General features: G+C 40.5%; 1 protein-coding gene across 1 annotated transcript; it reads right to left on the bottom strand.

Moving 5' to 3' along the window:
• Positions 1–793: 793 nt before the first annotated feature.
• rad23ab (RAD23 homolog A, nucleotide excision repair protein b) lies at positions 794–12,867 on the bottom strand. Its single transcript, XM_089000149.1, has 10 exons — positions 12,630–12,867; positions 11,711–11,792; positions 11,566–11,645; positions 6,439–6,791; positions 6,280–6,326; positions 6,078–6,205; positions 4,310–4,439; positions 4,004–4,164; positions 3,743–3,925; positions 794–2,528 (listed from the first exon to the last, which is right to left on the bottom strand). The coding sequence occupies exons 1-10, from the start codon at positions 12,696–12,698 to the stop codon at positions 2,415–2,417; spliced, it is 1,347 nt and encodes a 448-aa protein (XP_088856275.1). The 5' UTR covers positions 12,699–12,867; the 3' UTR covers positions 794–2,414.
• Between the last annotated feature and the right edge of the window lie 72 nt (positions 12,868–12,939).

Below are 12,939 nucleotides of genomic sequence, written 5' to 3'. Positions count from 1 at the left end.
ATTACGCGAACCTGCTGCAGGTCCTTACCATCTTTGTCTCTCTGTCTCGCCAGCCTGTAAAGATCAGTCTCACCAACATCATCAACTTTATCTCAACATAAACAGCAATTGATGAAAAGGTTTCTTCAGCAGTCATCTGTACTTCTTTGAAGGTGTGGGATGTTTCGCTTCTCATCCAAGAAGCTTCGTCAGCAAACTAAAGTCTTACTGGTAGTTTCGGCCCTATATAGTTCCCTACTGTCCAGACGTTGCGGCACCGGACTATGCTATGATTGGTACCTGCTCTCAGGTTGGGGGGATGATCGGACTAATTCCTGTGGCTCCACTGATTACTCCTATTGTCCTGACTGACGACTGGCCTGATTGCCCAATTCGCCCTGGTATCACCTCATCAGCATAACTAAGCCTATGTTGCCTAAGCAGTCTATTGTCCGACACCTTCAAAGAAGTACAGATGACCTTTGCATCGATGGACCACTCCTGTTACGACAGAGCTTACACAGACATAAACAGCAATTATTGTAAAACCATTATTTTCAGCTTTGACTTTACTGTTGTGAGATTAAGATTTATTTTTTCATGGGTGAAAAAACATGCAACTTGATTCTCATAACTCTCATAACTACATTTTTTTTTCTTATACAATACATATTGCTTTATAATCTTGAACAGATTATAATTCCCAAGAAATGCATAAATTTGATTTTTTTTGGTCACTTTTCAATGTTTTCGCTGGGGAGGGGAACAACTTCATTAGAAATTATATTTTGTCTTCTTGAAAGAAACATTACTCTGCATTTTCCAAAAACAGTAATAACAGTTTAATAAAAGGAATTTTATAATACACATCACAAACGTAAACTAAATGACTTTTTTATACAATATAGTTTATTTCTGTAATTACAATACCATAGCACATTTATTATATATAAAATCAGGTATATTTTGTGTAGTTTTAAAGGACAACCGACGTCACTTTTTTGTTTCCTAACTGACATCAGAAAACCGTTTTATAGCATCTAAAATACCCAAAACACGCAGTCTGATATTTTTATTCAAATGCAAAACACATATAAAAATGACTTAAAGTGTTCAAAATCTGCAAAAAATTGAGCTGCGAATTGGGCATTTTCAGAAAGTCCCGCCCCCAGTTCGTGACATCACGCCAAGACGTCTTGCATTGCTGGAGAATCAAAACAATGGCTTCAGATTCGGAGAATATGCTTTCTTGTTACACATCCAGTTATGAATATGATTCAAATAGTTCTGAAGAGGAAAGCATACATGTTAGCAATCGATTAAAGAATTTATTCCGTGCCATTTTGAGGCAACATTGGGGGAAACGTCTCACCCAAAAACAGGCAGAAAATGGCCACCGAGCTCCTGTGAGGAATTAATCAGCCCGTTTCCACAGGCTGATAAATTCCTTACATGGAGCTTGGAGGCCCTCTTATGGCTCTTTCTGGCGCAACACGAGGTTTTCAGACCAAACAAGCATTGACGTGATGGAAGGACTGCTACAATGTGTCCTTTTTTTTCGGTTAGGGGCGTTCCTTCAGTGACGTCACATAAGGACTCGTCACCAACTCAAAAACAAGACTTCCGGAATATTCAGCACAAGTCTTAAAACGTAAAATATAGCTATATGCGGTGGAATCTTTGTAAAATACGCTCAGTAGAAGTCATTTGAAGCCATATTACAAATTATGGACACAACTTGAGATGTCGGTTGTCCTTTAAGGCTTATTTAGTAGAAAATCATGTTTTATGGCGACCTGGGAACAGATTATTCTCATTTTAATGGTTTCCTATGTGAAATTAATGTTTGGAATACACACTTTTCACCTTACACACACGTTCTGGGAACCAATTAAGTTCGTAAACCAAGGTATCACTGTATACATTTTTTTAATTTTGACTTCTGTCTCCAAACTCTCTACTCTCCATACGTGGCTTCACGTTGGTTGTGTTTTTTTTTCATTCTTTTGTATTTTTTTAATAAAATATGTCTGGAAAATTGCTCAGACATAATTCTCTTTGGATTAAAATTTGCTGTATTCATTCTGAATAATATTTGGGGAAAACAAAACAGGTGTTGTGATGCAAAAATAAATAAATAAAGCAAAATGTCAATTCCGCATTATTCAAGCCTGGCAACTAACCACATCCAACGGCCATGATTGTGGACGACAAGATCTCAGAAAGAAAACCATGAAAGGTGATGTTTATTCAACACTTTCATCAATCAATCAATCAATCAATCAATCAACTTTGACGCTGCTCCCGCACACACAAAAAACTAACCAAAGCCCATTGGGAGTGCCAGGGCGACAGCACTTTTCATCGTCGATGGTCCAAACATGCGACGTTGGGGAACCAAAGCAAAAAAAAAGAAACAAAAAACAAAAAAAAAACTACTCGTCATCCCAGGCTTGCTGAAGCAGGAAGTTGGCGGCCAAGTTTTCGTTTTTTTCACAAGCAAAATACGCTTGGATGACCAAACTCTCGGGGAAGCCCAGCGCTTTTAACTGAAACAAAAACAGACACCCTATGGTTTACAGAAATACGCTGCCATACCTAAAAATTAGTAATCTCAAAAGTATTGGAAAAGAAATGGAACCCAGCCAGTAAAAAATAAATAAATATGTATTTAATTAAATTAACAAATAATACATAAATAAATGGCTAATAAGAAAGTAAATAAATAAGTAAAAAAAAAAAAAAAAAAAAAAATAAGTGGATAAGTAAATGGGTAAATAAATAAATGTGTAAATAAACAAATAGGTAAATGGATAAATAATAAATAAACATGCATTCAAATAAAAAAACAAATAACACACAAATAAATGGCAAATAAACGAGTACATAAATACATAAAAATTGGCATGTAAGTAAATAAACAAATAATAAATAATCAATAGATAGGTAAATGGGTAAATACATAACTGGGTAAATAAACAAATAGGTAAATGTTGGGTAAATGATACATAATAAACATGTATGTAAAGAAAGAAATAAATAATACATAAACAAATGGCAAATAAACAGGTAAATAAGCAAGTAAATAAATAGATAAATAAAAATGAGCATGTAAATAAATAAAAAAATAAATAAATAGCTAAATGTGTAAATAAATAAATGGCTCAATAAACAAATAGGTATCTTCTTCTTTCCTTTCAGTATATAATGGGTAAATAATCAATAAATAAACTTGTATGTAACAAATAAACAAATACATAAATAAATGGCAAATGACAAAGTAAATAAGTAAATAAATAGATAAATGAAAATTGGCATGTAAATACATAAATAATAAATGAACAAATAATAATAAATAAATAAATCGGCAAATAAACAAATAGGTAAATAATGGGTAAATGAAAAAAAAACATGCATGTAAATAAATAAACAAATAATACATAAATAAATAGCAAATAAACATGTAAATAAATCGATAAAAATGGGCATATAAATAAATAAGCAAATAATAAACAAATAAAAAATAAATAGATGAGTAAATGGGTAAATAAATAAATGGGTAAATAATAAATAAATAAAAATAAATAAATAAATAAATAAATAAATAAATAAAATCTTGTGTCGCCTTGGGTGACCAATCATTGCTCAAGGTAAAAAAATGGATTTGTGAAAACAGCAAGGACCTTAATCTTTATACCTATATATTTTTTTTAAATCTGGGAGTACATTTTTTTTAAATTGGAGAAAGAAAAGCTTTACTGACCCTCTCGATGGCCTCCTTCTCCTGCGGCGTGACGTGAATATAATTGGAACGGGGCAGGGCCCGTGGCTCGACCCCCCTGCCGCTGCCGTCACCTGCTCCTCCCCCGACTCCTCCCCCTCCACTGCCGCCGCCTTGAGGTTCGTTGAGCATCTGGACAAATCGCTCTTGATGCTGCGTGATTTGCTGCGTGATAAGAAAAACCACAAAGCATCACATGACGCGATTGTTTTGGAGGAGGGGGTTGCCGCCGGAGACGCCCACCTGCAAAAGTTGCGGGTTGTCTCGGCCCAGCTGCTGCAGCAGGGCGGGCAGGAGGGCCGGGTTCTGTTGGATGATTTGACGCATCTGCTGGAATTGAGGCTGGTTCCTCAAGAACTCCAAGGGGTTCTGAGCCAGTGGAGCGCCGCCACCCGGCGACGGGCCTGGCGGCCAGAAAAAAAACAATACAATATCCTTCTGAGAGTGAAGACGGAACAAATTCGAAATAGGGCGGCACTGTCGTGTTTTTGTTGTTGATTGTGAGTCATCAACACACAAAATGAAGCACGTCTTGTTTTGGGTACTTACGGTTGGCCTCCGCCGGCGGCGTGGTGGTGGTGGTCGTCGTCGTTAGCGTAGAGGGGGCCAGCGTGGCGGGGGGGTCCGTTGGAGAGTCCCCAAGAGCTGGCATGTCGCCGGCCCCGGTGGTGGGAAGGCCCTGGGCCACACACACCAAAAAAGGGCGGTTATCATTTCATTTATTGGTCTTTTTATTCCAAATATTTACATACCTGGAAATAAACGTGTACTTCAAAATGTATGATTTAGCCATTAAATAGTGTATATACAGTAAAGTGTTGTTATATCGATATCGGATATATCAATAGTCCCGGTTATATCGATACTATTTCTATGCACTCACGGAGAAAATTACATGCAAACAGGGTCGGATATATCGATAGTCCCGGTTATATCGATATTTTTTCGGACTCCCTTGAATATCGATATAACGAGACTTTACTGTAATTCTATCTCTATCTCTAGATAGACAGATGGATAGCTAGCTAGATGGCTAGCTAGCTAAATAGCTGGCTAGCTAGATAGATGGCTAGCTAGCTAAATAGCTGGCCAGATAGATAAATGGCTGGCTAGCTAGGTAGCTGGCTATATAGACAATCGTCAATCAATCGTCTTCGCCCGTCTCTCACTCCTCACACCACTGCAATCCTCGTTCATAGTCTTGTCAGCTCCTGGATTGACTATTGCAATTCACTTCTCTATGGTGTCCCTCTCAAACTTCTCCACACTTCAACTCGTCCAGAATTCTTCTGCCCGGATCATCACCAGAAACTCATCCTTTCACCACATCATCCCCATTCTACAAGAGCTCTACTGGCTCCCGGTCAAATATAGAATCAACTTTAAAATTCTTCGTTATACATTTAAAGCTATCCATAACCTTGTCCCCCATACGTATCTGACCTTCTTCATTTCTATTCCCTCTGGTTCCCTCAGATCCTCTTCCTCCCTCCACCTCTGTGTGCCCCCCCCCCCTGTCCGTCTCAGCACGATGGGGGACAGAGCTTTCAGCTGCTCTGCCCCCAAACTCTGGAACTCACTTCCTCCCAACATTCGTAACATCGATTCTCTTCCCACCTTCAAATCCCATCTCACCTATTTAAAATTGCATTTTCTGTGTAGCTCTATCTCTTCAGAATCAGAATCATCTTTATCGCCAAGTATGTAGTATGTTTCTATTTATAATTTTATTTTATTTATTGCATTCTATTTGTGATTGGATTGGATTGGATTGGATATGCCTTTATTAGTCTCACAGTGGAGAAATTGTATTTTATTTATCTTACCTATGCTTGTCTGTGACTGTAAAGCGTCCTTGAGAGCTTTGAAAGGTGCTTCAAATGTAATGTATTATTATTATTACAGACAGATAGATGTATATCTATAGATAGATCTACAGCTATAGCTAGATAGATAAATAAGCAGATAAGCTAATAAACTGATAAACAGATACATAAATAGCTAGCTAGATAGATCTACATCTATAGATTGCGAGATATAGATCTATAGATAGATGTATATCTATAACTAGATAAATAAATAAGCAGATGAAGAAATAAATGAACCCATAAAACAGACACATAAATAAATAAGTGGATAAATGAACAGACAGACAGACAGACAGACAGACAGACAGACAGACAGACAGACAGACAGACAGACAGACAGATAGATAGATAGATAGATAGATAGATAGATAGATAGATAGAAATGAATATATTTAAACAAACGATTGTTATCGATTGTCAAAATGGATGTCTTCATTCAACTTGCTCACAGTGAGTAAATATTCGACGGCGCGGTCAGGGTTGTTGTAGCTGGCCCGCAACGCCGACACCACCGCCAGCCGCTCGTAGCCCATAGACATGATCTCCGACACCAGGTTCTCGTAGGCCTGGCCCGTCACTGTCAGGGTAGAAGAGATGTCGCGCTATTGTTTTTTATCACTACAACAGATCATTGACCGGTTGCTAGCTAACCAAGAATGGACGCCGCTTCCTCGAGCAGGCCCAGTTCGTCCGCAGCGCTGACAAAAACAAAGCAACATTATTGTGGTGCATTATGTCGGGAGAATTGGGGTGTAATTTATTGAATAAAGACTCCTCCCCCCTCCACATGACCCCGCCCCCTCATCTTACCTGGAATCTGATGACTGGACCGCCACTTGACTTGCCGCTTCCTCCGCCGGCGTGTCGTCGGGCTTCTCCACATTGGTCGTGACCGTGGAGGGGGGGGTTACGTCTTCAGGGGGGTCTTTGGTGGCAGCCGACGGCGGCGATGCATCTTCGGGTGAAGTGGTGGGGGTGTTTTCTGGCGCGGGTGGCGGCGGTGCTTCCGCCGACGTGGCGCTGGTGACTTCTCGCTTGACGGATGAAGAGGAGGGCGAGGATGACGAAGAGGAGGCCGGTTCGGACGTCGAGGAGGAATCGGGGGGCGGCGTTGATGCGGAGGTCGACTTTGGAGGGGTTTGAGAGGAGGGCGCCGCTTTGGGCTAGAAAACAACGAAAACAAAAAAATCCATGTTTGGATATACGCAATATCAGGGGTGGGCAAACTTTTTGACTAGCGGGCCGCATTGGGTTCTAAAATTTGACAGAGGGGCCGGGCCAGGAGCATTTGGAGGGAGTGTTTGGGCCGGAAATACTAAACCTAAAGCATTAAAGGAAAACCGACGCCTCCGGACAAGTTATGTCCATAATTTGTAAAATCACTTCAAATGACTTCTACTGAGCGTATTTTACAAAGATTCCACAGCATATAGCTATAGTTTATGTTTTAAGACTTGCGCTGAATATTCATGAAGTCTTGTTTTTGAGTTGATGACGATCCCCATGTGACGTCACGTTTGGACTGCCCCTGACCGAGAAAGTGACACACAATGCATTTTGCGGTACTTTGTTTAGTCTGAAAACTTCGTGTTGATGGGGAAATTATAAGGAAAACACGTAAATAATGCGATGGTGTATCATTGTGTGTTGCACCAAGACAACTATTTGATATTCGCTGACAAATCAGCCCATTTCCAACGGAGCTTGGGCGCCATCTTCTGCATTTTCTGGGTGCTACATTGCTGTCATTGACGGCTCGAATTGATATGGGAGGACTCCTTGAATCAATTGCAAACATTTATGCTTTCCTCTTCACAACTATTTGAATCATATTCATAACTGGATGAGTAACAACAAAACATTCTCCGAATCTGAAGCCATTGTTTTGATTCTCCAGCAAGGCAAGACGCCTTGGCGTGACGTCAAGAACAAGGGGGCGGGACCTTCTGAAACTGGCCATTTCCGGATTCATTTTGAAGTCATTTTTATTGGTGTTTTTCATTTAACTAAAAATATCAGCCTGCCTGTTTTGGGTATTTTAGATGCTATAAAACGTTTTTCTGGTGTCAGTGGGAAACAAAAAAAATGGTGCCGGTTGTCCTTTAAATGTAGTGTGTACAAACCTCATAGCACAGTAAGTACACTACAACCCAATTTATTAACTGTCTTTCAAATGTGAAAACTATCCCTGATCAGTTAATAAATTTGTCTCAAGGAATATGCAAGATATGGCGTTTACATACTATTTCGCAGATACTTGGAGGAGGAAATGGAAATAGATTAAAATAACATAGGCACTGTGATTTATCAAGATTGAGTCTGTTTTTAATAAGTTTTCATCAAAGGGGCAAAGTTAAATTTATTGAAAAATGGAATCACTTTCAACATTCAAAACATATTATTACACAACGAAATATTCAAGCTCAATAATACCTACTACAAACTCTCCACGGACGGCCTCGCCTTCACGCGCAGACAGTACACGTGTACCGTCGCCAAGCACACAGACATAGGCTACCTAGAGTTGAAATTTGCATACTCGGCACTGCAGCCAATCAGAAGCCTGATTCTTTCTTCCGGACTTTCGCAAGCGTTACAAAGTCGTGCAATTGCATGTCATTTTCCAAAATAGATGCACAGAACCTCAGACTAGAAGAAAGATTCAAAAGAAGCTAACAACATATGTGACGCTACAAAACGTAAATTTACATTAAACCGCGACTGTAAAGTGTACGTGAGACTCATGAAAGGGGCTTAGTGGCTCGTAGGAATCAATGCAAACGTTGCATTGTGCACCTCAATGACAATCGACTACTGTAGCAAAATTTACAGCCATGCGCATTTGCCGTAAATTAAGCAAGGTAGCATTTGTAGTTGGTGCATTCTTGATTAAAAAAAAAATATATACTTTGTGACAATTTTTTTAATGGGTTTGGTCTCATTTTGCTTCAAGTTGCACAGAACCTCAGCCCAGAAGAAAGATTCAAAAGAATCTAACAACATATGTGACGCTACAAAACGTAAATTTACATTAAACCCTGACTGTAAACTGTACGTGGGACTTATGAAAGGGGCTTAGTGGCTTGTAGCAATGGAAACGTTGCATTGTGCACCATGATGACAAATAACTACTGCAGCAAAATCTGCACTGTAGATTTGTCGTCCATTATACTCTTTCATAAATGTCACAGTTTCAGTGCAGATCAAATACACACTTCCCCTTGAATTCTTTGAAGAAATATTCACTCCCCCACCGTGTCTGAAATTTTCTGCACTCACTTTCTACCTTTCCCTTCTTTGGTTCTGCCATGTTTAGTAACGGGTAAATTTCTTCTGGGATTGGCCTTTTTGGTGGAGCAACTGCCTTGATCAACAGTAGCTCCCCCTGGTGTTAAAACTTAGAAGTGCAGGCAAAATTTGAAGTGCGGGCCATATTCCATTCTGTTTATAAAATTTCTCGCGGGACAATTAAAAATGGACTGTGGGCCGTAGTTTGGACACCGCGGCGCAATATGGTTATCTATTTGCTATATAATTGGCTAGATAGCTAGCTATTGGTCATCTATTAGCTAGGTAGCTAACTTGATCTATTTGAGTTATTCCCGGTTGAACGGGGTCACCGTTGCTGGCTACCTAGCTAGCTATCTATTTGCTATCTACAGTAGAACCTCGGTTTTCGAACGACTCACAGTTCGAACAAATTGGAGTCCGAACAAAATATTCGAGAAATTCTTGCTTCGCAGTTCGAACATCAATCGGTGTTCGAACGCCGGTACGCCACGTGAGTGCGTACGCGAGGGTGGGGTGCTGAGTGGCGTACGGGTGTATCGCTCTGTCCGTGACCAACTGATGTTGCTTGCGGATGTGCTGTGTTTTGCTCTAGCGTTTAATATAGGTGTACGAAGAGTTTTAGCCCCTAATCATGCCTCCAAAGAAAGTAAGTGCTGCTACAAGTGAAAAAAGAAAAGTAGTGCGTACAACTATTGCATTTAAGAAAGAAATAATCGCAAAATATGAAGGAGGTGTGCGAGTGTCTGATCTGGCTAGGGAATACAGCATGGCGAAATCTACGATCAGTACGATATTAAAGAATAAGGAGGCTGTGAAATCTAGTGATGTGGCTCTGGGAGTGAGAGCAAGTGTCATTGGATAGATATTTTAAGAGAAAAGAACATCCTGTAGCCGAGTCATCCGTAGTTGTCACGTTCCGACCGAGAGTGATGGCAGCTGACTCGTCGGAACGTAGTCGAATGTTCGGGATCCCAAAGCAGGCGGCAGAGACGTACTAACCAAGCAGGATGTTTACTCACAAATAAAAGAAAACACAGCGAGTAATAAAGCAGGGGGTGATCCGACCCGCTTACTATACCAAAAAGCAAATGGCACACGAGGGTGCAAAATTACGCAATCCCGGAAGATGACATAAATTTACGGGACGCAGGGAAAATACCTCGGACCGGATACACTTGCGCATCGAAGGAAGAGTCCAGGTACGGTGGTGAGGTGAGTCAATCATCCAGCATTGGCGAGGTGATCGCAAACCGTATAAATGCCCCGTGTCCGTGATTAGAGAATTGACAGCAGGGGGAGGGCAGCCGGGAGAGGCAGCCCCACCCCCCGCTGTCAACTCGCACATGACAGGAGCAAAGAGATTTGAATGTGTGAGCACACCTCAGACAGAAGAGCTCCCCAAAGTTTTTATGGAAGGGGACTCCTTCCAAACAATACATTTCCTTCCTCCGTCCACCTGCGCCTTCTGCTGACCATCACAAAGGTAAAAAATCCTATTCATAATTCTTTTCTTTACGAACGTACAATTACGCTTGGGTTACATTTATGTTCATGTTATTTGTGTCTTTGCCATTTTCTTAATATTTTCTGAGATATACATTGCTTTTTATGTGTTGGTCAGCATGTGCAATTTCCGTCATAAAATAATGTATAAAATACTGTCCTAAAAAGATAAACATTCAGGGTGTTGGAACGGATTAAAACGACTTACATTATTTGTAATGGGAAAAATGGTTTCGGTGTTCGAACAAATCGGTTTTCGAACAGGGTTCTGGAACAGATTATGGTCGAGAACCGAGGTACCACTGTATTAGCTGCCTGCAGTTGAATGAATGCCGGCGCGTGTGGCTGCCGCTGCTCACCCATAGAAAAACCGATCCTGTGACTGTAAAGTGACCTTGAGAGTTTTGAAAGGCGCTGATAAATGAAATGTATTATTATTAGATGACAATATCATAACTGTCAGAATGTTAAAATTGCTGCGAAAAAGTCGGATATCTGCCAATCGGTAGAAAATGTCTGCAAAATATACCGCAAATATTAACCGGCCCAGTGTACATTTCGTATAATTTGTTCACTCTTCTTAACTCTGTGCTGATAAAGCGCCGGTCAGACCTCTGGCAACATGTTTCCCTTCCACGAGGGGGCAGCATTTGCCTTTTGTCCATGTTAGCGCTTTGTTACAGCTTCAGCTGTTTTTAAAGTGCTATGAAAACCAATATGTATGTATTGCATTGTATTTTGCATTACCGCCCAATTTCAAGCTCAGATAACTCCAGACCAATATAACTTGGGAATTAACTCTTTTTTTCCTGATGAAAAAAGACAGTCGAAGATTTCTTACGCTGCATTGGATGTTTATGTTGTCCTAAAACGCAATATTCTGTGGGTCGTGGAATTCAAATGACTATGACAAAAACCCTGGCACTGGGGTGGACACATTTTCGCACATCGTCTGGCAGCGAATGAGTTAAAAAACAAAACAAAAAAAACAACCAAATGTCAACAACAAATGATGGTATTAAATAAGAGAGGATGGATTAACATAAAGGGCATATTTTGCTCTTTATCGCCCCCCACATCCAACTCCCCCAATATAAACATATTGACTCAACATTACCAAAACTTGGGAAAGTTAAAACTCACCTTAGCGACCATGAGAACCACAAAATTTTTCTCGTTGATGTTGTATTCTTTCAGCGCCATGTCATCGTTCAAGATTTTGCCTGTCCAGAAGGAAAGGTTGACATAAGCAGTGCAACTTTTTTGACTCGCGGTACTCATACGTCACCTGCATAGATGAGTTTTTGTCCTGCAGCAGGAAACGCATCTTTTCCTCGCTCTTCTGCGATTTTCTCCTTCAACACTTTTACCTAACCAGCACAAGACAAATGTTTTGGGTCACAAATGACAGCAATTCAAGACAGGTCTTCATATAAATGGTCTTTTATTGCATCTCTGCTGGTAAACGAAACACACAATGTATTTTCCACACAATTTATTTTTAAGTCTTTTCATTTGTTATCAGGAATGGTTTTTAAGGTGATTTCAGAGTTCATCTATATGAGTATGTACAGTGCATCGAGTTTTTAAAGCTTTTGAGGCAAAATAGTTCCTGCTTTCTTTTTGCTATTTTTTTTTAATTGAAACCAGATCGGCTCTCGAAGCACAATGAGGAATCTTGCACAGTCATTCATTGACACAGACGCGTGTCGATCAAATCACAATTTCCCTTGGGTGCTTTTCAAAATAAAACAAACCGCCACTCGTGTTGTCGTTTAAGTTGTCAAAAAACACATTATAAATGTAAATAAATGCGACCAATACGACTATAATACACGTGTTTGAGATTCATGGCTCAACCGAATAACATGCTTCTATTTCCAAATCTATTAATTTTTAACTATGAAGGAAAAAGACGAGTGTAGCGCCGTGATCTGGGCTAGCTTCATTGGAGGCTAAATCGCGCACAGGTAACTTGAGGTCCCGCAAACATGTCAACTTGTGTGCCCTCCCCTCACAAACGATTTATAATTCGAAAAAGAAAATAAAAACAAACTCAAAAACGTCTACAACCAGACAGATTCAACCGAAGAGCTGCGCGGCAAGACTCGGCTAGGCGACGGTGAGCTTCGGCTCCAAGCTAGGCCGCCAGTGCGGTGGGCTTTCGGTTGGCTCACCGTGTTTACCTCGAGCAACTTTTGACTCACCGTCTCCTCCGCGTCGATGTGAATTTTAAACGTTTGCTGCTGGAGCGTCCTCAGCGTCACCGTCAGCATCCTGCCAACTGCTAGAACTCAAAACATACAAGAAAAAAAACACAAACTCCTTTCGTACTTAACATTCGCTCCGCGTTCGGTACTCGGACTACTGAAGAGTCCTCGTCAAAGCGAACTCGCCAGTGCACTCAAAGTGAGTGACTCAGCTGTCTGACTCAATGGAAGCAAATCGGGGGCAAAATGGCGCCCTCTAGGTCGCCAGGGAGAGAATGACAGGAACATGTTGCCTTCAAGGATACTG

The sequence above is a fragment of the Hippocampus bargibanti genome, linkage group LG07 (genome assembly GCF_051943395.1).
Source record: "Hippocampus bargibanti isolate YZ-2025 linkage group LG07, ASM5194339v1, whole genome shotgun sequence".
Lineage (NCBI taxonomy): Eukaryota > Metazoa > Chordata > Actinopteri > Syngnathiformes > Syngnathidae > Hippocampus > Hippocampus bargibanti.
Note: the sequence above shows the minus strand (reverse complement) of the source record. Positions and strands in the feature narration are given on the sequence as shown.

Coding starts and splice junctions, on each gene's coding strand:
- rad23ab (XM_089000149.1), bottom strand. CDS start 12,698: ATGCTGACGGTGACGCTGAGGACGCTCCAGCAGCAAACGTTTAAAATT. Junction 6,206..6,279: donor GGAAGCGGCGTCCATTCTTG/GTTAGCTAGCAA, acceptor CTACCCTGACAG/TGACGGGCCAGGCCTACGAG. Junction 3,926..4,003: donor ACAACCCGCAACTTTTGCAG/GTGGGCGTCTCC, acceptor CTTATCACGCAG/CAAATCACGCAGCATCAAGA.